The 25,315-nt window shown below is 46.8% G+C and overlaps 2 protein-coding genes across 5 annotated transcripts; one reads left to right on the forward strand and one right to left on the reverse strand.

Moving 5' to 3' along the window:
- Nucleotides 1–7,257: 7,257 nt before the first annotated feature.
- Nucleotides 7,258–10,260, reverse strand: CALCA (calcitonin related polypeptide alpha). Its single transcript, XM_064163652.1, has 4 exons — nt 10,157–10,260; nt 9,049–9,144; nt 8,604–8,735; nt 7,258–7,794 (listed from the first exon to the last, which is right to left on the reverse strand). Exons 2-4 carry the CDS (start codon nt 9,132–9,134, stop codon nt 7,608–7,610), a joined length of 405 nt encoding a protein of 134 aa, XP_064019722.1. The 5' UTR covers nt 9,135–9,144; nt 10,157–10,260; the 3' UTR covers nt 7,258–7,607.
- Nucleotides 10,261–17,526: 7,266 nt separating this feature from the next.
- On the forward strand, nt 17,527–24,885 carry LOC135186332 (vitamin D 25-hydroxylase). 4 transcript variants are annotated; one of them, XM_064163971.1, is made up of 5 exons: nt 17,527–17,611; nt 20,092–20,233; nt 20,530–21,162; nt 22,481–22,810; nt 23,093–24,885. In XM_064163971.1, exons 1-5 carry the CDS (start codon nt 17,582–17,584, stop codon nt 23,266–23,268), a joined length of 1,311 nt encoding a protein of 436 aa, XP_064020041.1. In that variant the 5' UTR covers nt 17,527–17,581; the 3' UTR covers nt 23,269–24,885. The 4 variants fall into 4 exon arrangements, with proteins under 4 accessions (XP_064020041.1, XP_064020043.1, XP_064020039.1 ...); XM_064163973.1 differs by lacking the exon at nt 20,530–21,162; XM_064163969.1 differs by lacking the exon at nt 17,527–17,611 and having other exon boundaries at nt 20,152–20,233; nt 20,937–21,162.
- Nucleotides 24,886–25,315: the final 430 nt, after the last annotated feature.

The raw sequence follows: 25,315 nt of genomic DNA on the forward strand, positions 1-25,315 counted from the left end.
TAATTTGTGGTAACAGCCCATTCCTACCCACTGATATCAGTAACTACAACACCATTCAGTATAAAAAAAATGGTTATATCATGAGAGCTAAAAATGAAATTATAAACTACTTTAGGAATGTATACTAATTAGAATAATAGTCTTCCTCCACAACAAGAGGCAGCAGAGGCCTATAACAGACCTTCAAACATGTCAGCAGAGTAATGCACAAATTAATGTGGATGACATCATTGATTTGGACTTTCAAAGTGTTTGCAAAGCTACAAAAGTGCTATACAGACTCCAAATGGCCACAGAGTGAAGCTCTTTCAGGAAGCAGAAATAGGCTCAGAGGGAGTAAGCACAAAGTAAGCCAGACACCAGGTTTTCTAAACAGCAAAGGAAAAGTGCTCCTTTTGATCATGACTGTACAGGTAGATAGATGACTGTGCAACAAATACAGGTCAGTGGGATCTACCAGGACAGGTACAGTCAGGGTCCACAGGCTGCTTCCATCTGCCCTGGGAGAGGAGGAGGAGACACCCTCCAGCATTCCCAGCACCTTGGGCCACAGCTGCTTCAAGGGGAACAGGAGCTGGTGAGAGAGAGCTAAGCAGTCCAGAGCTCCACTGCTCCTGCTCTGATGGTGCTGGTACCTCAGCAGACAGAATCACAGAATACACCCACTTGGAAAGACCTCATAGATCATCCAGTCCAACCTTCGAGCCAGCACTGAAGGGACAACAGGCCAGGCAGTAGGAAGCAGCCTTGGCAAGCCTCTCTCCTGGGGGCCAAGAGGAAACACCTTGGCCATAAGGTAAGGCCGGGGCTCCAGCCTGGAGGAGCAGAAGTATCAATCCCCCTTCCTTCACTCTGGAGGGGCTGAGGCATAGCCCACCTCCATGGCACAGACCAGCTCTAGCACTGGGGACATCCAGCCTTTCTGACCTGACTGACAGCAGACAGGAGGAGATCACCTGCAGCACCTGACTAGTGCTGAAGAGGCAAAACACCACGCTAAGAAAAACAAGGCACTGAAACCAGACTGACCGTCCTCTGCACCCTCTTCCTGTGCTCTAAAGTGGGCTGTCTGAGAGGCTGGCAGCTCACAAACAGCTGCTCACTGCACCCAGCATTTTGGAACTACGCAGGTTGTTCAGTGTTTAAATCCTTCATTGCTTCCTCTCCTTTGCTTCATACTGAGGCAATTTCCTCTCTGTAGCACTGCAGAAGGAATCTCAGTACTTAGGCTTGCTGGCAAACTTGGAAGCAGTTACTCAAGACATCTACCATACATGACCATCACCTGCAGATGACCTTACTCCTCTCCACCCTCAGAGACAAAAGACTGTCTTGCAGAAAAGAGCAGCTTCAGGAGGCCTAAGGAACACTTAAAGAATGGGAGAATTCAGCTCACACCAGGGAAAGGAACACTGAAGAGGCAGTAAAAGGTATGCACCACGTCCTGGACCCTTTCAAGCAGCTAGGGCAAGGTTCACCTGATTGTCAGAAGCTGCGAGCATAGCCAGCTTGGAAAAAAGTTGCCATTGCTCAACATGGCTTCAAATGCCCATTTAACCTCTAACAGGTCTGCTGTTCTGAAGGAGTTCAACCTAGCAAAATGCACAGGCCCGAATTCTCCAGCATGTTTTAAACTCCTCACCTTGTAGAGGTGTTCAATCTGCTAATTAGGCATGACAACGCTGGATTAGATAACCAATACCAAAATTTACTACTGCCTGCTCTAAGTTGCTTTTGGCAGTGTTCAGTGTCAGAAGCAATAGCATTAGTTCTGCTCCTTTCTCACACTGCAGATGATGGAAGCTTTCAGGAAGATGAATTAAATTCCACTAACAGAAGGAGAAAAAAGGGATAAAAATATCTGGAGAGAGACACAGTGATAGTCCACTTGGGTTATTTCAAAATTATGTCCTGTCAGTACAAGTAGCAATCTCCTGGTGGACCAAAGTCTAGGAGCAGGAGACCACCTGCCCCTGGGCTAAAAGCACACAGGTGAATGGCTCCCACATCTCTCTTTTGGGAGCTGCAAAGGTCCATGGGGACATGTGTTGATATTGCCTTTGCTGTTATCCCTCACCTGGTCCCCACAGCAGCTGATTCACACCCATGTGATACTCCATAGGCATTCACAGCCCTGCACAGTGGCCCTGCAGGCTCACGACTCCCTGAGGAGCCCTCGACACCTTCCTACAAGTCCCCATCCTCACAGCCCACTCCAGGAGGTAAGCAGGTGAGTTTGCCTCATAGCACTAGCAAAGGTCAGTGCCCCTCCTCACCCACCCCATGTCCAGCTGGAAGCTGCTCCCACCAGCAAGAGTAGATGGGTAAATACCTCATCTGTGCTTATTCACTGGCCACAAGATGGTGCTTCTTTACTTCTCATCAGAGCAGAGCAGAGCATTGGGCAAAATTCATAACCTGTGTTTCTCAGAGATTTCTTCCTCCTTTGCCTGTACTTGCAAAGTACACTCTCAAAGCCTCTGTCTGCACACAGCTTAGAAAGGCAACCTATTTGTTAAAGAAAACATGCTGACAAGCATCTAAAAACCCCAGAGCCAAACCATAGGCATCACGATACTGCCTCATAAACAAGAATGCAAACACTCATGCATGACTGATCTATATTGTCGTGGCTGACTGAATGCTAAGTGACTTGGGTTTGACACCACTCACATACACTGCACCAGCTCTGCCTTCTCTGCCAGCTTTCAGCACACACAGAATGGCAATGTAATTAAAATGGAAAGGTAAGTACATTAGAAACCATACTTTTCCTTATTAAATGCTAATTCTCAGATAGATTTTCTCCTGGGATAGAAGTTTGGGGTTTATTTAAGAGCTGACAAGTTTGGGTAATACTATCAGGAACAGCACTTTTAAAAAACAAGCAATTTGTTCCACTTTTTCACAGTCAGCCAAAGCAATTGACAAGCCTCTAGTGGCTCTGAAATTCCCTCTACTACGTGCACTGCCTTCAGATTTAACAACATGAAAATATAAGTGTTTATACCTCCAGTTTCACCTTGTTTTAATACTAATCTGCTTCTTCTAAAGCTCTGAGCAGCTGAGTTTTGTGGTGAAGGGTTTGTTTCTCTTCACGTCATGGAGAAGGATGGAAGGGCCCTCAACTTTTTTCCTATTTACCTTTTGTCCTTTACAGGTGTATTTATCTGGTGAGTCTATTGCATCTCTGTGCAGACAGAGACAGAAGGTACAACAAGAATAGATCCTGAGATATTCAAGTAACTGTTTCTTCCTAAGGAAAAAACCTTAGCAAACAAATCAAACACCTATCAAGAGTTACGTCCAACAACCACGACGATGTGAAAACCAGCACCAAGGTTACTAAACCTGGCTTACAGGTTAGGTTTGTCATTTGGCACAGAACATCAGTCTGCAGAAATCCCTTTGGCTGACAGAAGAAAATACCCAACTTTGTTAAACTGAAAAGAAGGACCAAGAGTTATTAGAAGAGATGGACTCTACAGCTGTCAGATTACATGAAGCAGCCTCAGGTGTGTCTCAAGAGAGAATGGAAACAAATAAACTGCCTGAGCATTTGGACTGTATAGCCAGAAGAGACACATGAATATTGCCTGTTTTCTTATTGAATATGCATCACTAAATGTTATGTATTCATCCCAGTAACTGTGCTGAGGCATTCTGCCTTGGAAAAGATTAAGCTGTTGAGTGCTGCAGTAGGGAACCAAAGAGACAACCTGCCATCAGTATTCAGAGGCTCTGCAATGACAGAGAGGAGTATTATTGATGTAGCCAGGAGATCTTAGCTTCCAATCTCCACTATGTGCAAAGGGAAATGAGGAAATATTCCTCAAACCTTGTGAAGAATGCTTCCAGGCTCCAAAACTGATAGCTGAGTCTAACATAACTAGATCCTCACACAAGCACAAGGCAGTGGTTCACCATGTGGGTATAGCACACCCAATTGTGGGCAATCCCAGATACTTCAGAGGAAAATGGAAAACAGCACTAGACTGCCTCTGGGCAACAGATTTCCAAGCCAAGTCCTTCAACCATTTAGGTACTGGAACTTTTCCCTTCTAAACTGGTTTTATCTTCTACAGGGCTTGCTTTGTACACTGACTTACCAGGGCTGAAAAATTCTCCAAGGAGTAAAATCATAGTCACAAATGAGCATGGTATAGAAGCGTTGTCACTGGATGACCTTACTGGCTATGTCTACATCTGGCTGCCCAAGCTTCCTCATTGCTATTACACCTGCAGCAGACACAGAGAGAGAGAGCATGAAAGCATTAACCTCTACTTTGCATGGGAGGTGATCTTCAACTGAGGCCAGCTGTGAGGTGCAAAACAGATCTTAACCAGTATCTGACTCAGCTACTAAACTGAAACAGCATCAGCTTTGAAGAGGAAGTTGGCAGCACCACTTAGAAGTCCATGGATGGATTCCAACTACCCTCTTCTCCACTCACTCTAATTATTTATCCCTGATCCTTAAATAGACTGTTTCAGGATTACTTAAAAAAAAAAAAAAAAAAGGTGCATTTCTGTAGCTCCCTTTTCTAATTCACATTTCCAACCTTAGACAAAACTCTCCAAAGCCTGTTCAGCCATTTCACCTGAAGTACATCCTCGATAAAAACAGTTTAGTCTTAATGCATATATGAAGCTGGTCTCTGCTTTTATTAAATCTAACTAACCTTTTTGTTTTTCTTGCAGAATTCTCACCAAGCAGAGTCTTAGAGCTGCTGCTTTATGAATACATCTATAAGGCAGCAATATTTTCTGGTCTGAACTTTTTACTCCAGTCCTAGTATTCATGGTTAATGAGGCTGCAGCAGATCAATGGACCATCTGATCTGCAGTGACATTGGGTTAGTGCCAAATGCTTCTGTGTGTGCAAATGAAAAATCAGCTTCTCAATCCAAGTGTATCTAAAATACTTGTTTTTTAATTCTGCATAAATTCACAAATGATACAATATTGAAGTGTTAGCTTTAGATTGTTGTTGTTGTTCTTGTCTTTTTTTCCTTTCCTTTTAAACATACTGTACAATCAGATTAGGTCAGTGTTTTACATCAAGGCACAGCACACTGTATAATACATATAGGCCTGGCCAGGCAGCAGCTTTGTATAATCCCCGAGATGTGGCAGTAGTGCCAGGAGAAGTAGCATGGATCACATACAAGCTGGAAGATAAATAAAGAATAGATGCTCTCACATTTTATTTGAAATAGAGTTGCATATAAAAAGAATATACAATAATTTAACTTTAATAACTAGATTCTCTTGTACTATACATAACAGAAGTGTTTTCATTTGTGTTAAATAAAACATTTTCAATATTAGGATGCAAAATTAATCTTCTGTCTCTCTTGCTTGATGGAGAAGAGTTGCTTTCATTAGGAAATTAAAGTTGAACTTTCAGTTTCATGGCAACCTGAAAGAAACAAATCCAGAGTTATGTTGATAGTGAAATGCTACAGCTAAATAAGCAAATAATTCCAACCTGTTGCATTTAGTTAATGCACTGCAAAGCTAATTATCTAAGCAGAACAGCTACAAAAGCTCCTCCTCATCGTCTGAACAGGCTACTCTTGTATTTGTAACATCGCTCTGCTTGCTCAGAGATTGTCTCTGCAGGGCTGTTATTTGCCCAGCAAAGCTAAAATTCTGCCTCTGCCACAGGTTGCCTGCACTGCAGATTTGATTTATCATGATGTAGTTACCATATTCACATTATCGTTCAAGCTTCTTATATTTGAACACTTCTTCTCCGCCTGCCGAAGGCCTTGGATCCCACGTTGGTTGGTACAAAGTTGTTCTTGCCCACTCCTCCTGACCTGCTCAGGAAGTCTGCCAGACGGTGGGTCACGCAGGTTGCTGTGTTGCACGCCCTCTTCTGTGCTGTGACACTGCTTTTCAAAAGGAAAATAAAAGAGTTAGTTTCTCGAGTTTTCGCCCTGTGTACACTGAAACATCATTGTGGGATGCTATGCCTGGGAGATTTTTCTATAGAAAAGGTAGGCTTGATGTGCAGTGAGCATTTGCAACTTGTGTGCACAGCTTACAAGCTCTAAAAGCAGTCTTTATGCTTTTCTTACTGTCAGTTTCAGATTACAAGAGGTGGCCAAGTCCTTCCTTTCTCAAGCAACTGGACTGTAGACCAAGCCATATTTTCAGCCACACCTGAGCCATTGCTCACCTCCAGCAAGTCATTATGACCTTCTGAGAAGTGCCGAGGAGATTTAGGTCTGAAGCATTTAACTAATACCCACATCTTCCAAAAGCTTAGATCTGCAAAGGTTTTTGTAGTGCTGCTGGGGGGTCAGTGGTAGTCACTGATCTTCAACTTGAACATCTCTGCTCCGTGACACCCAGACAACTCGTGAAATCCTCACATCACTGAGGACAGCAAGAGATTTGTCAGCAGCTCTGGTAAAGCTCTATCTGCACAGGAATTGACCAATTGCTTTCAGAACTGACCAACACAAACATACTGCTTCCTCATATTTAATAGGAATGTGGGCACCCCTTGTTCCTGGAGTTAGACCTGTCTACAACAGCACTTCAGCATGGGAGTAGTTTACAGTAGCTAGTAATTTTAACAGACGGGGGACTAAGGCATTCACAGACCTTGCCTGACAAATTTCCTACTGAGGTAATGACATTCTTTTGCAATAGCAGGGGTTTTCTCAGCTGAGCACTACAAAACAGCTTATTAATACTAACAGCAAATATTGCTCACTACATCAATGCCAATTTCTTGGAGCAGGCCTCTTGATTACAAGACAGATGCAGTGCTGCAATAGAAGAACTGTAAAAAATCCAGTTTTGTTCCTTCATTTACAATTCACCTACACTGTATTGTCTTGCATTAGTAAAAATATTTTAAACATACCTAAGTATTAAATATACTAAGTGTAAAGACATATTGTGAAGTAAGAAGGAAAAAGAACACAAAAGTCTTACCTGGAAATGTTCAGAACCCAGTTTTAATCAGGATCACATTTCAAGTTTGTGGGAACAAATCTGTATTGAGCCTTTCCTGATTCTTTTGCATCTCAAGATCCTTTCTAGCAGGACTGCATGCACAACTGCTTACTGCTATCAGTACCTCTGAATGTACATGCAAGGATTTCAATTTCTAAGTTCTTTCAGCTTTCCTGAGATTACTGCCATTACATCTCTTGAACGTGAAGACAACTCGTAGAACTTTTGTACCCATATCTAGAAATCTCACAGTTTAAAACAAATTATTAAACCAAGCAGATCTAACCCTTATAGAAAAATAGGTTTATTGAACAAGTGCATGGGCAAGCACAAAAGAGAAGTCTACTTGTACATTTAGCAGCCAGAAATTAAGAGCCTTGCTTAGATTCGTTTTTTAATCAGGGTCTAAGAAAATCATTTGAAATGTCAAGGCAGTGCTGTTCATTGGGTTTTTATTTATGCTTTCCCTAGGCTGGCATGTTCTGTCTTCCTAACATTAGGTCTGTCTCAAACATTCTCTGTCGAAAACAGAATCAAAGTAACACAGCAAAGTTAGCAATCAAAGTTAGATCCACATGCATCAGGTTAAAAAAGGGGAGAAGGGCAAAGAAATAAGCATGTCTAGTTGTTTCCTAGGGTTCCCCGTAGTTTGCATAGCGTTCGTGTTCCAGGTCACTCAGCACATTTCGCTTCTTGCCAGGAGTTCCAGCCCCGACGTCAGTGCGAGGGTAAGTTTGCAATTTGTGTAATTCTTGAGACAGTTTGCCCAGCACACAAGTACTCAGACTGGCACAGCGTTTGGAAATGGGTCTATCCAGGCTGCAGGGGAGGGAAAAAAAACAAACACATGCCCAAAGGAAGAGGAATCACAAACATGCATATCCATGCAGTTCTTCCCCACATAAATATCTACAAGCTAGGAAAGTTTAAAAAATAACAAAAACCAAAACCAAGTCCTTCACATCACATTCCATGCAAGAATGCAGTCAGAAGGGCAACACTATTTTTCAATGAATTCAACTTTGTTGAAAAGCAAGTTAATTAGCCTTATGGATGCTCAGTCAGGGGTCAGGAAGTTTTTCTGCCTGTGTATTCAGCATGCTGTTCAGTCTCATACATCACCACCATGCTTTGCAATACAAATCCTGTTAGGGTAATGCAAATTCTCTGGCATGCCTTTGGTCTAGGAGGAGAGCGACGCTGCGTGCATTAAGAGGAACATATCCTCTCTGCCAGGGACTTTCCATGCCTTGCAAGAGCATGCACTTTCACGACAGAGAATCCAAGAGCAACTGAACAGCTCCTAGCACTTCCACTAGGAAGACATACCTTTTGCTGTCATATTTTAACATAACCCACTCACACTCAAGCTCAAACTGCCCTCCATTTTCAGTTGTAAGAGACAGATAGAAGCAGGTTAATTAGGTGTAAGCCATTCTCTCAATACCCACACTGGGATGTATCTGCAGTTTCATCCTTTAACAGTGAGGTCACCACAGTTAGCCAAAACTTTGGGAGAAGGAAAAATCTTGACCTGCAGAAGGTCTGCTCAGATGGCTTTCTCCTGAATATTGAAGTCATAATGTTTCCTCATTGACTTTCTGCCACCCCAGAACTGCAGTTCTTACCTGTTCCCCTCAGAGGCTTGCTCCAGTTCTTCTGCTGTCATCTGTATGAACTCTTTCACCAGCGCATTTAATAACCTCCGAGCTTCATAATCACTGAGTGTCACTCGATCTGTTATGGACTCCAAGCCAGGTCTAGGCAAAGGCAAGGAAAGCAGGATGAATAAAAGCCAAACTGCTGCAGAGGGCCACGAACAGGAGAGAGGTTTTGGCATGCATCACTGTGTCATTGGCAGTGTCTTTCACCGGTGTGACTACGCAAGCCATCCTCATGCACGGCCTTAGATGGCTTATATATGCAATAAAAAAGCCACGGCATCAAAAATCTCATCAGAAGCAGCCAGCTTTCTCATCCACTGTAGTCTGCTTCCCTCCTAGATCTCTGAAGAACATTAAGTATTTCCACAGCATTCAGACACAGCACTAAGCGACAGGACCAGCTTCTTACCTGACTGGGGCTGCCTGGAAGCTGTCCATCTGGCACACAACCAAGGCATAAACAGCAAGGAAAGATGAAATCTTCAGCATAACCATGATTTCCTCTCTACAACAAAGAGGTACATCAAGCAATGGCTGTTTTCCAAAGTTCTCATTCCTATAAGCTCTACTAAAGAGGTCACAGTTTCCTAGCCACAAGTAGCACAAATACTAACATTTTTTTTCTTTACATATTGCCATTCCGTTGCTTCTGTTGATTACTACTATGCTTTGGGTTTCTCAGAATTAAAGATACAATTCAGGACTGGCACGGGGGATAAAAACGCAGGTTTGCAGCTCTGCACAGCTATCTTCATCCACCTTAATGCAGACTTTCCCTCAGACTGGTGAAAAACATTCCTTGAAGTACTGCACACAATGTCAGAGCCCGTGTGTCTGACACAAACAGGCACAGCTCTGGGATACAAGTTAAAAAATGAAAGCGTTCGGTGATGAGTTTTTTTTAAGAATGAAGTGTCACTGCTAGCACTTCACCTCAAACTGCCTGCTTTTGGCAGCTACTACACTAACGCCGCAGGTCAGATTACACTAGAAGAATTCAGAGGTTACATTTCAATAAATATTTCTACTGTGAAACCAGAAAAAGGGCCACTTAAAAGTCAGTCAGAAGAGCACAACCTGTGAAGAAAACACCTATAACCGAAGCTCTCCGATTTAAGGCGTCTGTTTCTGTCACAGACTCAAAATAGCATATCACTGACTACCACATCATTTCAGCTTCGCCAGCTCCCAGTGCTCGATGCGGCTCATCAGAACGACCAGACATCCCCAAAGGAGACTCCGTTTCCTGCGGGCAACCCCTGAACGATGCCCAGCACCGGCAGAACAGCCGGCACGGCAGAGGGATTTGCGCCGAGAGCGGTCCTGCATGACTGCAGGGCACCCCACGCCGCGTCGCGGGAGCAGAGACACCCCGAGTTCTAACTTTCCCCCACCTTCCCCGCACAGGCGTGTTCCCACGCGTACCCAGGCCCCGCGCAAAGCTCTGCACCCCGGCAGCGAGGCGGGACGGAGGGACCGACCGCAAGCAGAGACCCGGGAGACGACGCGGTGCTTACCGGCGGTGCGGGACTACGCAGACCGAAGGCGGGAGCAGGTGTCCGCGGTACCGCGCATTATCCGGCGTCGCCGCTTTATACCTGCCGCCGCCGCTGCCTGCGTGGGCGCCCGAGCGGGGCCGCCAGCCAATCGCCGCCTCGGCCGCCCGACGAGGCCCGTCCCGTCATTGGGCGCCGGAGCTCGGCTTGGCGCTGACGTCATGCCCCGCTCCTTGAGCGTCCCATTCACAAAAATCCCAGCGTAGGGCGCGGCGCGGAGCCGCGGGGCGGGGGCCCTCCTCACACTGCGCGGCGAGGCCCCGCTCCCCGCGGACCGCTCACGCGTGGCGACCTCTGCAGCAAAGGGTCCGCATTGCAGAGAGGGGCCGCTTCCTCCACGGATTCCCATCCGCAGGGCCACACTTTTCGCCCGCCCGATGGTACCCTGCCGTCCCTCCCGGCGCTCCGACAGCGGCTGCGTTTGGGCGAGCGGGAGTCTCGCTCAAGTGGGGATGGGGACGCATGGAGTGTTTATGGGGCAGAGGCACTTATGAAGTGGCCACGGCCACCATCTCCTCAGGCGAGGCAGTGGTGACCCCTGCGCGAAAGGCGCACCCTCGACTCTCCCTCGTTTCCCCGACAGGGGAAGGAGTGCATTCGGCCAGCATCCCGCTATTCCTCTCCAGAGCGAGGGACTCTGGGTACGTGCCAGCAGCCCGTTCTCAGCTGCGAACTGCCTTGTGTGCTGCCGGGCGGCCGCACCGCCGGCGCCAGTACTAGTCCACGGCATAGATCCGCGGTCCAAAAGGAAGCCATCGGCATCACCATCATCATTAACACCATCACCAACGTCACACAACTCTAACAGCAGGTGCAGCGTCTTTCCGCGCGCGGAAGAGGCACCTAGGAAGGGGGGGGGGGGGGGGGGGAGGGTCGCCTTCCCCAGGCGTAACGCTGAGCCCCGCCGGCGGGGATTACGGGGCAGCTGCCCGTCGCCCATGCATCACCCACGGAGGGCCCTTTGTCACGGCCCGCCAGAGCTGCACCTGCCCGCACAGGATGTTTGCACCAGCGCAGCAAGTATCCGCCCGGCGGGCGGGGGCGGGAGGAGTGCGGCGAGGGAGTATCGGGGACAGCTGCTCTGCCCGTGGCCCAGGGGGATGCGACGCGACACGGGGGCGGGAGAAACCTGCTGCCCGCCGAAGCGGGTGTGGGGAAGCGGGCCAGGCGGACTGCTCTGCAGCGACTGGGCACGGAAACCCTATCCACAGCCCCTCGAGAGTCGGGGGCTGGCAGCACCTTTCCTGCCCGCCATAAGTAGCAGAGTGTTTGACCAGGACGATGCCACCATCAGGCACCAGCGGTGTGTGCCCCCGCGGTAAAGGGAGTGCCCAAGCGCGCTGCCTCGGCAGTCCCGAAGTGGGGGCGCTAACCGTAGCCGGTATCCCAGGCGCGGCTCCGCCCGCTGCCGCCCCTGCCTCGCTGTGGGCTTTCTCAGTTCCCAGCGGCGGAGTCACCGCCCGTGGCAGCGACGAGTGAATGCCACTCGTGCCACGCTACCGCCGGGTTCGGCGGGGACACTGCAGCGACCGCAGCCCCGCTAACATTGCGCGGCCGCACCGCGGGGCAGGTGCTGAGCACAGCTCTTCGATCTGTGAAATGCCTGCGGGAGCTCTGCTGGGGACCTGTCGGTCTATCCTTGCTTGTGGTTGCAGAAGCTGGTGGCAGGGGCTGCTACCGACGTCTGGAATCGTGTGTTTCACCGGGACGTGAATAAAGTTGAGAGGGGAACCGCGGGGCGGGTACTGCTTGGTTTTAACTACGAAGTTTAAGGAACGCGAACATGCCGAAAAGCCTCGGCGAGCTGCCGAGCATCCGCTGATGGTTTCTTCATCCTCCCATCGCTCCCCGCAACCTCTCAGCCTCCCGCAGCCCCTCAGCCTCCTTCCCGCCCCTCAGTCTCCTTCCTGCCCAGCACGGGAGCTGCGCAGCTTCTCCGCGCTCGTTTTGCAGAGCGGCGATTGCAAACCCTTGCCGTTTATTCAGGGGCTGGGTTCTAGGGTCTTTTTCAGATGACAAGTAGCGGAGTTTACGTTTTCTTCACACATGTCCGCGTAGCTGTTCAGGAGCTGCAGCCCTGCGGGGTCTCGCCTGCAATTCCCGGCGTGCGGGGACGACTTGGTCCCAGCTCCACCACACGGAAGTTCCGAGCAAATGTCCGCAGGGATGTGGGCTCCCCCCACCAGAGAGGTGCCTGGCGCTGGGGCTTCCCCCTGCCCACTCCCTTCGCTGGCTGATCAGGCACCGCTCGCCTGCCCTGCCGGGGAGGGCTCCTCCTCTCCCTGCACAGGCAAGTTTAAATTTTCGTTTTAAACAGCAGTTCCACCGCACGTGTGCTCAGGACGAGAATCCCCCGGAAGAGTAAGTTCAAGCATTTTATTTTAAATCTCTTCCGTTTCCACGACACCTATTCTGATTTTAAGCCGTTTTTCAGAGGCTGCATTTCCAAACACTGGGCAGCCCAAAGAAACGTCTCAGCATCACTGTTGCTGTTGCTGTTTTACCGTGTTCTGTAGGGACTCAGCAATAGCAGTGGAGGAACTTAAATGACCGGGCTTCCCGTCAAACACTTCAGTCTCTACTCGACCTATCCTCTTCCTATGTTAACAATTAATCTTTTGAATGTTCTTTGGGGCTTTATTTACTCCTTGTCCATAATGAACATTCGTTTTATAACCATAAATGTTGAGATGACTCTGCTATAAAAGTCTATTTCAGTTCTTTAGGGAGGTAAAAGTTAAATTTCATCTTGTAGTTGATTCCACTAGGTTCAAGCTCTTCTCGTGGCAGAGCAGCTCCTCCTCGGGCTGGTGCCCGAAGGATGCAGTGATTGCAGCAGTGCAGGTAGGTGCCAGCGTTTCTACTTTGGGCTCTCACAGGAAGAACCATAAATTTAAAGCAACAGGTATGAATGCCAATAGATCTGCTTTTGTGCATGTATAGATGAAATAGTACTTTGGCAGGCACTTTGGCTGCTCCTTGCCAGAGCTAATGGAGGGACTCCCAGCTGGAACGCTTGTCCCATTTTTCCCCCTCAGCTACACGTCATCTGGTCTCACCAGATTTATTTTTTTAAACCTATCTTTTATACAGAATATGGAGGAGAAAAAGAGTTTACCCAATACCCAAAAAGAAAAAGTAAATCCAAAGAGCAGTTTGTCTGGGTTTAAAGCTGTAAGAAAGACACAGGATTTTCACAGGATAATGGTCTCTTGCTTCAGTGACTTTTCTTGAGAAAGTGGAAATGCTGTTGAATTAATTACTGAGAAATTTCTGAATCACCCTGGAAGCAAATTTTCTGCCAAAATGCCTTTACCAAGCTTCCAGACTGATGTACAAAAGACTTTTAAGAGATCACTGTTGCATTAGTTTAATCTCACTGAAACATTCCTATGGAGCTTTTTTTGCTCAGTAGGTTTTGCAGTGGTTTCCCTGTATATATTTAGAATCCATTGTCGAATAATCCAAAGCAAAATAAGCCGTGGTAGACTGCAAGGAAGCTGCCTATGGCTCTGTCATCTTCTGACCTGCAGGTTCACAGAATCTCCATCCCTATCCGATGCTACCTCGCAACATGCTCCCACCCTCTTGACAACTGGCAAAGCTTAGTCTTGCTCCAGGCAGACCCAGTTTTGTCACAGCCTGTCAAGGGGAATCCCTCAAGAGGAACTCCCAGCTCACCAGATACAGCCAGGGTCAGACTTGCAGCATGACCAAGGCAGCACCAGGAGCGAACTATGGAGGAAAAATCTCACTATGAAAATATTTTACAATTGGCAGCTATTGCTACTTCAGTTTAATGCACTCTGCAGGTAAGATAAGAGTTGAACAAACTCCTTATCTGGAAAACAACTTCAGAATAGAAAATTAACCTTGTTAAGCAATAGCATAGTTACAAAACTTTGATCTGATTGCTTTCACAAGTGCTGTGCTGCTATCTTATATGTCATTAGCCCACGTCAGCAAAAACACAGTGAGAGACTATATCCTATGTCCTGAAGTTAATCCTATGATTGTTCTTTATAAGATTTAAGGATGGAAGAACTCATGTCATAATTTCGTGCTTTGACTGATAGTACTGGGGTCTGATTAAGCCATAGTGTAACTCCTTAGTTTTTCTCAGTCCCTTCCAGGACCATTCTGTCCTGGCATTGTTAGGTACCACATCCCTGTACATCCCTGACATTCCACTACTGCTCTTAGGGTGAGGAGGGCTCGGTGTAATTGTTTGTGAGCTGTCTGCTTAACTTTTTGACTCCTGACTAGAGGGACTGATGCGAGGGCTATATCCAGGACCAGAAAATATCTCTCTTCTTTCACTGCTGGTAAACAGTACATGAATAACAAAGGCTCTGAAAACATAATATTTGTTAATCTACTTACAGCAGAGTTTCTGGTAACCAACAGCCATGTGAGACTGTAAATTAAAAATATATATTCTAAATTCATGCATAAATTTGACATTACTATACTCTGAAGGAGCCAGCAAATAAACCATGCCAAAGCTATTTCTGAAGTTACAGTCTCTAATCCATCAACACAGCTTTTTGAGTGCCTGACAGACATGCAATGTTTAGGCATAGTAGGACTAGGATTAAGGGGAAAAAAAGCTATTTCATCAACCAATCACCAAATTCACAAGGGAAAACGTTAGGTGTTTTCCAAATCTATAAAGCACCAACATTGTTATAGGCTTAGCTAAGGAGATAATTGTAACACACCTCTATCACAATGATATGGATCTGTTAAGAAGAGCTACGTGAGTGCAACTGATAACATCTACATGTGACTCTAAACTCGTCATCAGTGATCTAGTGCTCTTAGGAAATTAATTTCTTCAGTAAGAAGCATGCCTATTCTACATACATCTCTACAGGTCTTACTTTTCCCTGCCCTGCCTGCAAAGAAAAGAATTTTCTTCACATTTCTGGCTACAAAGAAGTTGTTTTCCTGTATCCCATTTTATAAATAAGAGCATGATTTCACTGGACAAAAAAGAGTACAGTGAGAATGGAAATCACTTCAGCCTGACAAAGAATTGCCTTCTTTTCTAGAAGTGCAGCAAGGATGACAATGTTAAAGAGCAAGAAAGCCAAAGCCTGTTTCAAACTGTAGCTGATTACAAGTCTATGAGACATTTAATGGAACTTAGAAACTACTTATTTGTTCTCCCTAGAGTATAATAGAATTTTCATCAGGATCTTAATGTTGTTACTGAAAGAAGGGCCACCTCTGTCAGTACATTTCTTTAGAAGTCAAAGCTTTGTGTATGTGTATATGTATATGTACATGTGTGGTCACTCCTCTCAAAGCAGTGTTTTCTGCTTTTCTAGAGCAGACAGGAACACAATCACTTCCTGTTACTCAATTGTCTCCAATTTCTCCTTAAAGAATTTACAATGCAAAGTAATTGTATGTCTTGATGACTAGGATGTTTTAGACTTTAATAAAAAATACCTACTGTAATGGGTTTCTCTACTCAGCCCTCATTTTTTATAATGGAAATAAAATGTAATAAAACCCCACAAACCTTTACTCATGCTATGAGTCTGCTCCTTTGACCGTTGTGATTGCGATGAGTAAAACCTTCCCAAGGAAGCAATTCAGCACAAGCTGACCTCACACTGCTGAAACAATGAGAGGGGAAAAAAAAATCCACCAGTCAGAAGCTGGCATGAAGTCCTGGCCTTGGATAGCCACTGGAAGCTTAACATCCCTAAACCTATGTTGTTAAGTGATTTTGTCTGTCCACAAGGGTTTATTTATCATTTACTTTTGACAACTTTCAGTCACATTTATCCAAGATGGTCCTTTTTTAACTCCATTTAATCATGCATCCTTTAGATTCTTGGATCTTGAATCTTGGCTGATTCACACTTGGCTTGACCAAAAGGGATTTTATTGCTTTGCAGTCATGCTCTTCAGTTCCTCTATTACAGCAGGTAGCAGCACCAAGGCTCAAACACTACAGTAGGATCAGTTTTGGCTGTTATTATTCCTGCTTGAAGATAACTGTCAAATCTTGTCTACTTTTTTCTCCATACAAGCCTTTTCCCTTCTTTTAAGCCAAACACTTGGAATTCTCTTCTGTATATTTTTTCCTCAGGTCTTCCCTGTGCTACTTGTTTTCCTGTTGCACTTACAGATCTTTGCAAAGCAACTGTGAGTTCTTGACCTTTGCTATGTTTGAGTTCTTGACCATCTGCCCTCTGAGCAGTATCTAAGGCCTTCCTCAGCTTTTGTGCCGTGTATTTTTAGGTCAGTGTTGCCACTTTCAGTGTAGAATCTCCCATTCCAGGAACATACTGATAATTAAGCAGTAGATTACCAAGCAGGCAGTGCATTTTGATCAATCACATTATTAATGAACTTTGTCAGAACAGATTCGTTATCACTTTAGGTCTTAGCAGCGTTCTTGTGAATCTGTGCAGAAATAGTTGAGTTCAACGAAAAAAGAAACCTCAGGTTCGAGGCACATAACACGGAAATTGATGCAGGCCAGGAACGTTTCTTTGGTACTTAATTTTTACTGGATAAACCAGCAGTGACTGGGCAGCAAAACCAGTGCGAGTGTGACCACGCTCTCGGCAGGTGTCAGCGCTGCCGCAGGCGTCTCGGTCTCTCCACCAATTCCAGCCCCAGGATACCATCCCACTGAACAGCAGCAGCCCGCACGTCGCATGCCAGCGATCTCTGGTGCTGGGCCACCTAAAACCGGGCACGTTTCCTTCCGTGCTGCAGCCCCGCCGGTGGCTGGGGTCGAGGTCCGAGGGCAGACCGAGCAGCACCGGGAGCTGCGGGCACGGCCCGTGCGGCTGTCACAGGTCTACTCGCCAGCAACGATCAGCCGGAGGCCAGGCAGATGGGTAACGCCCAAAGTTTCGGCGGCTCCGAGGGGGCTGGGAAGACGCTGACAGGAGCGATTTCTAGCGCTGCTCCAGACACGACAGCACCCCCGCAGGCCGCGGGGCGCCAGCCCCTTCCCAGCGCTGCCCAGCCCGCGTCAGGGCACCGACCACCAGCGGGCACCGACCATCAGCGGGCACCGCTCGCCGCTGCCGCCGCTCGCCAGCCAACTGACCGAGGCCGCCGGAGGGGCGGAGCCGCCGCGAGCAAATGAGCGCGGCGCGGAGCTGCCCCCGCCCAATAGGGGCGGTGAAGCGGGGGGCGGCAGGAAGAAGCGGTGCGATGTGGTCGGCGGCAGGCCTCCGCCCGGCGGGTAACGGCGCCTGCCTCCTGCTGCTGGCCGCCGTGCTGGCGCTGCTGGCGCTTGTGGTGCGGCAGCTGCTGAAGCAGCGGCGGCCGCCCGGCTTCCCGCCTGGCCCCAGGGGGCTGCCCCTCATCGGCAACATCCACGCCCTGGGCGCGGAGCAGCCGCACATCTACATGCGGCGGCAAAGCCAGATCCACGGGCAGGTACCGCCGCTCCAGCGGCGTCTGCCGCCGCCTCGGGGTCCCCCTGGGAGCGGGAGAGGGGTGGGTCGGGGCGAGGCGGGTAGTGCCAGCATAGCCCGGGGAAGCGGCAGCCGGGCGGGCCCTTCTCCTCTGGCCCATCTCGGGGTTGGCGCGGAGCCCCGGGCCAGTACCGGCGGCGCGGCGCGTCCGACCGAGGCTGTCCCGGCGCCTGGTCCCGACTCGGAGCGGCAGTTAGTGCCTGTGCATTGGCGGGCAAGTCGCAGCACGGCGGGCGGAGGCGGGCGGCCCGGGGGAGGGCAGCGGCAGGATGGGAGGAGCCCCGCCGCCGGCTAACGGAGCAGGGGAAAGGGCCCGAATCCTGCCGGTGGCCGTGCCCGAAGCGCGGGGCTCGGGCAAAGAGCGGCTGCGGTCAGGTCCTGCAGTGGGAGCGGGCAGAGCAGCAGAGCTGTCCCCTCCGTGCAGCCGGCGCTGCAGAGAGCTGTTGCTGCCTGGCTGTGGCTGCTGGTACAGTGTTTTAAGCTCGTGTCCTGCTGCCGGTGGAGTAACTCCCTTGTTTCACAGCCACAAGTCTTGGGCACGGCAATAAGGCTTAAAATTAACGACTTACATTACCAGTTTAAAGCTAAAGCAACCAAAGAGCAGACACTTGCGAATTTCACTCAGAGCACATTGCTTCCAAGTACCTTCAGTGGGATATTTGGGACACGTACTTGCAATTAATCTAACTGCAACACTGTTGATTCTGTTTTTCATACTTTCTTATAGATGTCCTGTTGCTTTCCATCAGTTTCAAGCCAAGATCTTGTGCTTCATCAGTTTCAAGCCCGTTTTAAACCAATAACCAATCTCTTACAAGCTCCGTAGAAGTAAATGCCGCACTAGGTGCAGCAGGGAAGGGCAGGAAGGTGTTCCCTTTCGTTGGGGTGTGTGTGCACATCTGTGTACATAAACACACCAACATAGGTTTTGGCACCGTCTGGCCAGTCAGTGCACACCCCAGCTAGCCCTTCCTTGAGCCTGTGCAGCTCTAGACCATTTCTAACACCTGTAGTGTTGTATTTGGCAGGGTTAGCTTTGGAGAGATGTGAAAAGTTGAGCTTCATGTCCAGCCAGCAACAGTTTGTCTAGACTATTTGCAGAAATACATTGAGTGTCTTGTCACATAGAAGAGAAGAGCCATTACAGCAGTAAAAATACCAAGTCTGCTGAAATAAAGTATTCATAGAATTGCTGGAGTTAGAAAAGACTTCAGAGGTCATCCAATTCAGCTGTTAACCCAGCACTGCTAAGTCCACCCCTAAACCATGTCATTGAGGACCATATCTACACATCTTTTAAATACCTCCAGGGATGGTGACTCAGCCACTTTCCTGGGCAGCCTGTTCCTGTGCTTGACAACCTTTTGGTTGTCACAGAATGTATAATTAGACTATGTATAATTATTGCATGTTGTGGAGGTCAGCACTTCTCAAGTGAAGGAAAAAAGTAGGGATTTGTATAAGCAAAACTACGGATTTATAGTGCTGTGAAAAGGGATCTAGCATTTCAATTGAGAGTTTACAACTTAGGCTAAGCTTTTCATTTTGTTTATCCTGTATGTACCTTCTGCAGGATGTATTGCATCTTTCTGCAAAGTATCTAGTGCTAACCTAACCACTTCTGGAAATGGGAGCTGGGACTAGCTGGGCCATGCTGTCATTTGTTGGCTGTCATCATGGCTTTCTCTTCTATCACCTGATGGTTCTTTGGGAGTCTGTGCAAAGTAAGCTGATGTCCAGTTTCAGAGATGGGAAGGACTGGGTGCAGCTTGGTTGTTTTCAGAACTCACACCACTTCTGTGTTTGCTGTTACTAAGTGCCATGTTAAAAGTCTTCATGATAGGAACTTGGTAGCTTCAGACATAGTGTCCTTAACCAAATTCAGCTGTTAAAGTATGCCTCAACTCAGGCAGGGTGGAGGAGCAGGTACTAGGAGCTTATCTCCCTCCTGTGGAAATAGTGCACTAGGAAAGTGGCTAACATTCATACTTTAATTCTTAGATAAAAAACTCTCATAGTTTCATATACTCATGTGCAGCTGCAGTTAGGGGACAGTAGTGCAGCTACTGTTAGGGGACAGTACATCTTTTCTGAAAACTATGCATTGCCTTACTGAATTCATGTTTTTTACTGGCTTTATGAGAGCATCCCCAGTCCTTGCTTTGGAGAACTGGTCACGTTATGTGCACAGCAAAGCACAGAATGTAGTGTGAGCCAGTTTATCTTTTGATCAAGTAAGTTAGTTGACAACAGGCTCTGCTCTCTAGTGCCACAGTTGCATCACCTCTGGTTACCCACATGCCTTGCTGAAGTTTACCCAAGTCGCTGTTTCACATGGATGTACTGCGTTGTTTTCCTTTTCTGTTGCTTCTTCTTTTCATTGTTTGTCATAAGTTTTGCTTGTAGTAGCATTTTAAAACTGATTATATTTTCCCCTCAAAGATCTTCAGCCTTGATCTGGGTGGCATATCTGCTATTGTACTGAATGGCTATGATGCAGTCAAAGAGTGCCTCGTTCATCAAAGCGACATCTTTGCAGATAGACCCTCTCTTCCCTTGTTTAAGAAGCTGACAAACATGGGAGGTAAGTGCTAATATCTTACATATTCAAATGCAACTGTAGGCCAATAGCTGGGTCTGTGATCATATGAAACATTGTCTTTACCTGTTTTCTCTACTTCTTTATCTCCTTTCATAAACGGTTTGATGCTTCTTTAAAGATACTGTTTGGAAAGAATTCCTACTCCTGGACTATGTTCCATAGCAAGATGCCTGTAATTTTTTTGCCTTGTGTTTTTTTTTTCCTTATTGCATAGTTCTATTATCTTATGGGGGGAAATAAAGCGTTGCATAAAATACTGTGTCAAAATATTTTTTCAGGCTTACTGAACAGTAAATATGGCAGAGGATGGACAGAACACCGCAAATTAGCTGTAAATACCTTTCGACTTTTTGGATATGGTCAAAGGTCCTTTGAACACAAAATTTCAGAAGAATCTGTGTTTTTTCTTGATGCCATTGATACATACAGAGGCAGGCCATTTGATCTTAAGCACTTGGTAACAAATGCTGTTTCAAACATTACCAATTGGATTATTTTTGGAGAACGTTTCACATACGAAGATACTGAATTTCAGCACATGATTGAGATTTTTAGTGAAAATATTGAACTAGCTGCTAGTGCTTCTGTATTTTTGTATAATGCTTTTCCTTGGATTGGTATCTTGCCATTTGGGAAACACCAGCAGCTGTTTAAAAATGCAGCTGAAGTCTATGACTTTCTGCAGGAGCTTATTGAACGTGTCTCTGAAAACAGGAAGCCTCAGTCGCCTCGACATTTTGTAGATGCATATTTAGATGAGATGGATTGCAATAAAAATGATCCAGAGTCTACATACTCAAGAGAAAACTTAATTTTCTCAGTTGGAGAACTCATCATAGCTGGGACAGAAACCACAACAAATGTTTTAAGATGGGCAGTGTTATTTATGGCTCTTTATCCAAACATTCAAGGTAAGAACTTTTGACATTGAACGTAATCTTTAAAATAGGTTAAAAAAAAACCTTTTCCATTAAATTCAGATTCCTGCCCCTAGTCATTCTCATATTTTCAGTTTAAGAGTGAGTAATTATCTGCTGTAAAATTCTAAAGAATCCTATCAGAATTAGACAAGTGAAGGTTCAAGGGGCTACTTGCAGTGTTATCTGTGTTCACACAAATATTTATTGTACTTTATCTTTGCAGTCTTTTGCCTGTTTTGTTAGTTTTGAAAAGGTCCAGAAATAAAAACACACATAAGCAAAGAAAAACAAGTTAAAACACAACTCTGCTGAGGATAGGTACTCTTGAAATGAGGATTACTGGTATATGTGCTAGTAATAATTCCTACTAGTGGGACCTGGACAGACTGGAGAAGAGAGCCCAGGTGAACCTCATGACAAGAGCAAGTGCAGGGTCCTGCATCTGGGACAGAAGAGTTCTCACTGTTAGTACAGGCTGGAGGATGAGGTGTTGGAGAGCAGCCCTGTGGAAAGAGAGGCTGGTGGATGAGAAGCTGGACATGAGCAGACAGTGCGTGCTTGCAGCCCAGAAGGCAAATCATATCCAGGGCTGCATCAAAAGAAGTGTGGTCTGCAGATCCAGAGAGGTGATTCTGCTGCTTCGCTCTGCTCTGGCAAGATCCCACCTGCAGTACTGTGTCCAGTTTGGGAGCCCTCATTATAGGAAGGACCTGGACCTGATGGAGTACCGAGGAGGGCCACGAAAATGATCAGAGGGCTGGAGCACCTCTGCTATGAGGACAGGCTGAGGGAGCTGGGGTTGTTCAGTCTGGAGAGGAGAAGGCTTTGAGGGGACCTAATAACAGCCTTCCAGTACTTGAAGGGGGCCTACAGGAAGGATGGAGAGAAGCTGTTTACCAAGACCCGTAGTGACAGGACGAGGGGCAGTGGGTTCAAGCTTGAGAAGAGCAGATTTAGATTGGATGTTAGGAACAAATTCTTTACTATGAAGGTGGTGAAGCACTGGAACAGGTTGCCCAGGGAGGTGGTTGAGACCTCTTCCCTGGAGTCATTCAAGGTGAGGCTTGACAGGGCCCTGGGTGACCTGGGCTAGTGGGGATGTCTCTGCTGACTGCAGAGGGGACAGACTAGATGACTTCTAGGCCTGGCCCATTCTATGATAAGAAATAGCCTAAATGTAAAAGCTTATAAGCTACTCTCTTCAAGATATTTCACGTGTCAGTACCCTTGTAAAAGTATGTGTTTTATGGTGCAAATTAAAGAATATCACACACTAAACATCAGCTTTTCTTCTTCTTCTTCCTAACAGGACAAGTTCAAAAAGAAATCGATTTCATTATTGGCCCTAACAGAATGCCCAGCTTCGAAGAGAAATGTAAGATGCCCTACACTGAGGCTGTGCTGCATGAAGTGCTAAGGTTCTGCAATATAGTCCCGCTAGGTATTTTTCACGCCACTTCCAAAGACACTGTGGTGCGTGGTTACTCCATTCCTGAAGGCACCACAGTCATCACGAACCTCTACTCCGTTCATTTTGATGAAAAATACTGGAGCAATCCAGAGGTGTTTTCTCCAGAGAGGTTTCTGGACAGCAGTGGACAGTTTGTCAAGAAAGAGGCACTTATTCCTTTCTCACTAGGTAAGAGCGATTCCTTCCGCTGTTCCTTTTTGTGAGCTGAGAGGTGTGTAACATACAAGTGATGGCAGTAAGCCACAAAGGGACAGAATGATAGTTCACCAGCCTCTGTCACAAGAAACATGTGGACATGCTGTAAATCATCACCTGTCCTCTTACAGAATACTACCAGCAGGTTCATACAGCTCCTCTTAGAACGGAGGAATGAACATCTGTGTTCACACTGAGTGATAACTATAACTGAGCACATTTTAAGTTCTTTTCAAACCCTTCTTGTCAATGCAGGGAGAAGACACTGTCTTGGAGAGCAGCTAGCTCGAATGGAAATGTTTTTGTTTTTCACTTCATTACTACAACGATTTCACCTGTGTTTTCCTCACGGTGTGATTCCAGATCTCAAACCAAAATTAGGCATGACGCTACAACCACAGCCATACCTCATCTGTGCCAAAAGACGCTGAAGAGAAGGGTCCAGACTGTCAGGGGCGGCACAGTGCTCCAAGTTGCAGCTGGAGAACCACTTTGCCTTCTGTTTCACAGCAGGAGAACAAAAATGTAAGGGACTTGCAGAGAAATTTTATTTATGCACAAGTTTATAGTTTGTTTTTAGAATCATAGAATGGTTTAGGTTGGAAGGAACCTCAAAGACATCCAGTTCCACTCCCCACCATAGGCAGGGACACCTCCCACTAGAACAGGTCGCTCAAGGCCTCATCCAGCCTGGTCTTGAACACCTCCAGGGAGAGAGCATCCACAACCTCCCTGGGCAGCATGTTCTAGTGTCTCACTACCCTCACTGAAAAGAACCCTTCCTAGTATCTAGTTTAAATCTCCCCTTTGCCAGTTTAAACCCATTATTCCTCGTCCTGTCATTACAAGACCTTGTAAACAGTCCCTCCCCAGCCTTCCTGTAGGCCCCCTTTAGATACTGGAAGGCTACTGTAAGGTGTCCTCAAAGCCTTCTCTTCTCCAAGCTGAAGAGCCCCAACTTGCCTGTCCTCACAGCAGAGCTGCTGCAGCCCTCTCATGATCTTCATGGCCCACTCTGAACTCACTCCAACAGTTTGACGTCCTTCTAGTGTTGGGGGCTCCAGAACTGCACACAGGACTCCAGGTGGGGTCTCACAGGAGCAGAGTAAAGGGGAGAATCCCCTCCCTTGCCCTCGTGGCCACGCTGCTCTTGCTGCTGCCCAGCACAGGGTTGCTGTCTGGGCTGCACTCACACTGCCAGCTCATGTTGAGCTTTTCATCACCCCAGATCCCCAGGTCTTTTTCCTCAGGGCTGCTCTCAGCCATCTGCCACCCAGCCTGAATTTGTGCTTGGGATTGTGCCGACCTAGGTTCAGGACCTTACACTTGGCCTTGCTGAATGTCATGAGGTTGGCCTGGGCCCACCTCTCCAGCCCGTCCGGGTCCCTCTGGATGGATCCCTTCTCTCTAGCAAGTCGACTGTGCCACACAGCTGGTGTGAGCTGCAGCCATGCTGAGCACACACTCAATTGCTCTGTCCATCTCGCTGACAAAGACGCTGGTCCCAGCACTGACCCCTGAGGGACGCCACTTGTCACTGGTCTCCAGGTGGACATCGTGCCCGTGATCACAATTCTGCGTGTGACCATCCAGCCAGTGGTCCACCCATCAAGTCCCATGTTTTTCCAGTTTGGTGACCAGGATGTCATGTGGGAGAGAGTCAAATGCCTTACTCAGGTCCAGGTTTTTACTTGGCTTTAACAAAGAAAATACACTCAACCAAAACTGTGGAATACATCCTTTGAAGTTGACATTTTCACTCCTGCAGTCTTTTGAATCTACCTTCTGATTCAGCTGTTAAGCATTTCATTCCTTAGCTATTTTACTTAGAGGATATTTTCACAAGGATGGAGAATATGGGTCAAACTTCACTTGGATTCATCCATGGAAATTTCCTTTATGTCATTCCAGCTAAGATATTCCATAGAATTGTCCATTATGTTTATACAGCTAAAAGGTTTTAAATTTCTGTAACTCAGAAGAAATTCTCTTTTCCAGCCACGACAAACAAATTGTCTATTAAAGCCTTTTAATCCTTCCTTCTCCTTGCCCTGCCTTCCCAGTTGGCCATCATTTTCCAGCGAATGAGATAACGACGTGAATTCACTTCTGAGATCTTTTATGGCTTGCTTCTCATTTAGCAACATGTATAAAGTGTTCACTTATTGCCATTCTCCTGACAATTACAGCAGTCTTTCTGCCAGGTCATTGTATTTCCAGACACGTCCATACATGAAGCATAGCATCATGATTAATCTCTGCCTAAGTATGCTTGTTGTTACCAGTCACATGCAACTGCACTGCAAGTCAAGAAAATAAGGTGCTCATGAGTGACCAGAGAAGAGACATCTTTGGGAGGGGGAGTGGAATAAGATTCTAAATGGAGAAAGAAGATTCTAAATGGATTTTAAGCACAAATTTTAGGCAGAACAGCTACTACTCTTGAGTTCTGCCAGTTTAATCTTTTATTCTTGACAG

This window comes from Pogoniulus pusillus, chromosome 24 (genome assembly GCF_015220805.1).
Source record: "Pogoniulus pusillus isolate bPogPus1 chromosome 24, bPogPus1.pri, whole genome shotgun sequence".
Lineage (NCBI taxonomy): Eukaryota > Metazoa > Chordata > Aves > Piciformes > Lybiidae > Pogoniulus > Pogoniulus pusillus.

Bases quoted from the DNA above. Each gene is read 5' to 3' on its own strand.
- LOC135186332 (XM_064163971.1), top strand. From the start codon at position 17,582: ATGCGGCGGCAAAGCCAGATCCACGGGCAG. The intron at 17,612-20,091 runs GTACCGCCGCTC...TTCCCCTCAAAG, and splicing joins AAAGCCAGATCCACGGGCAG to ATCTTCAGCCTTGATCTGGG. The intron at 20,234-20,529 runs GTAAGTGCTAAT...ATATTTTTTCAG, and splicing joins GAAGCTGACAAACATGGGAG to GCTTACTGAACAGTAAATAT.
- CALCA (XM_064163652.1), bottom strand. From the start codon at position 9,134: ATGGTTATGCTGAAGATTTCATCTTTCCTTGCTGTTTATGCCTTGGTT. The intron at 8,736-9,048 runs GTAAGAAGCTGG...GCCTTTGCCTAG, and splicing joins TTCCAGGCAGCCCCAGTCAG to ACCTGGCTTGGAGTCCATAA. The intron at 7,795-8,603 runs GTAAGAACTGCA...CCTCCCCTGCAG, and splicing joins CAAGCCTCTGAGGGGAACAG to CCTGGATAGACCCATTTCCA.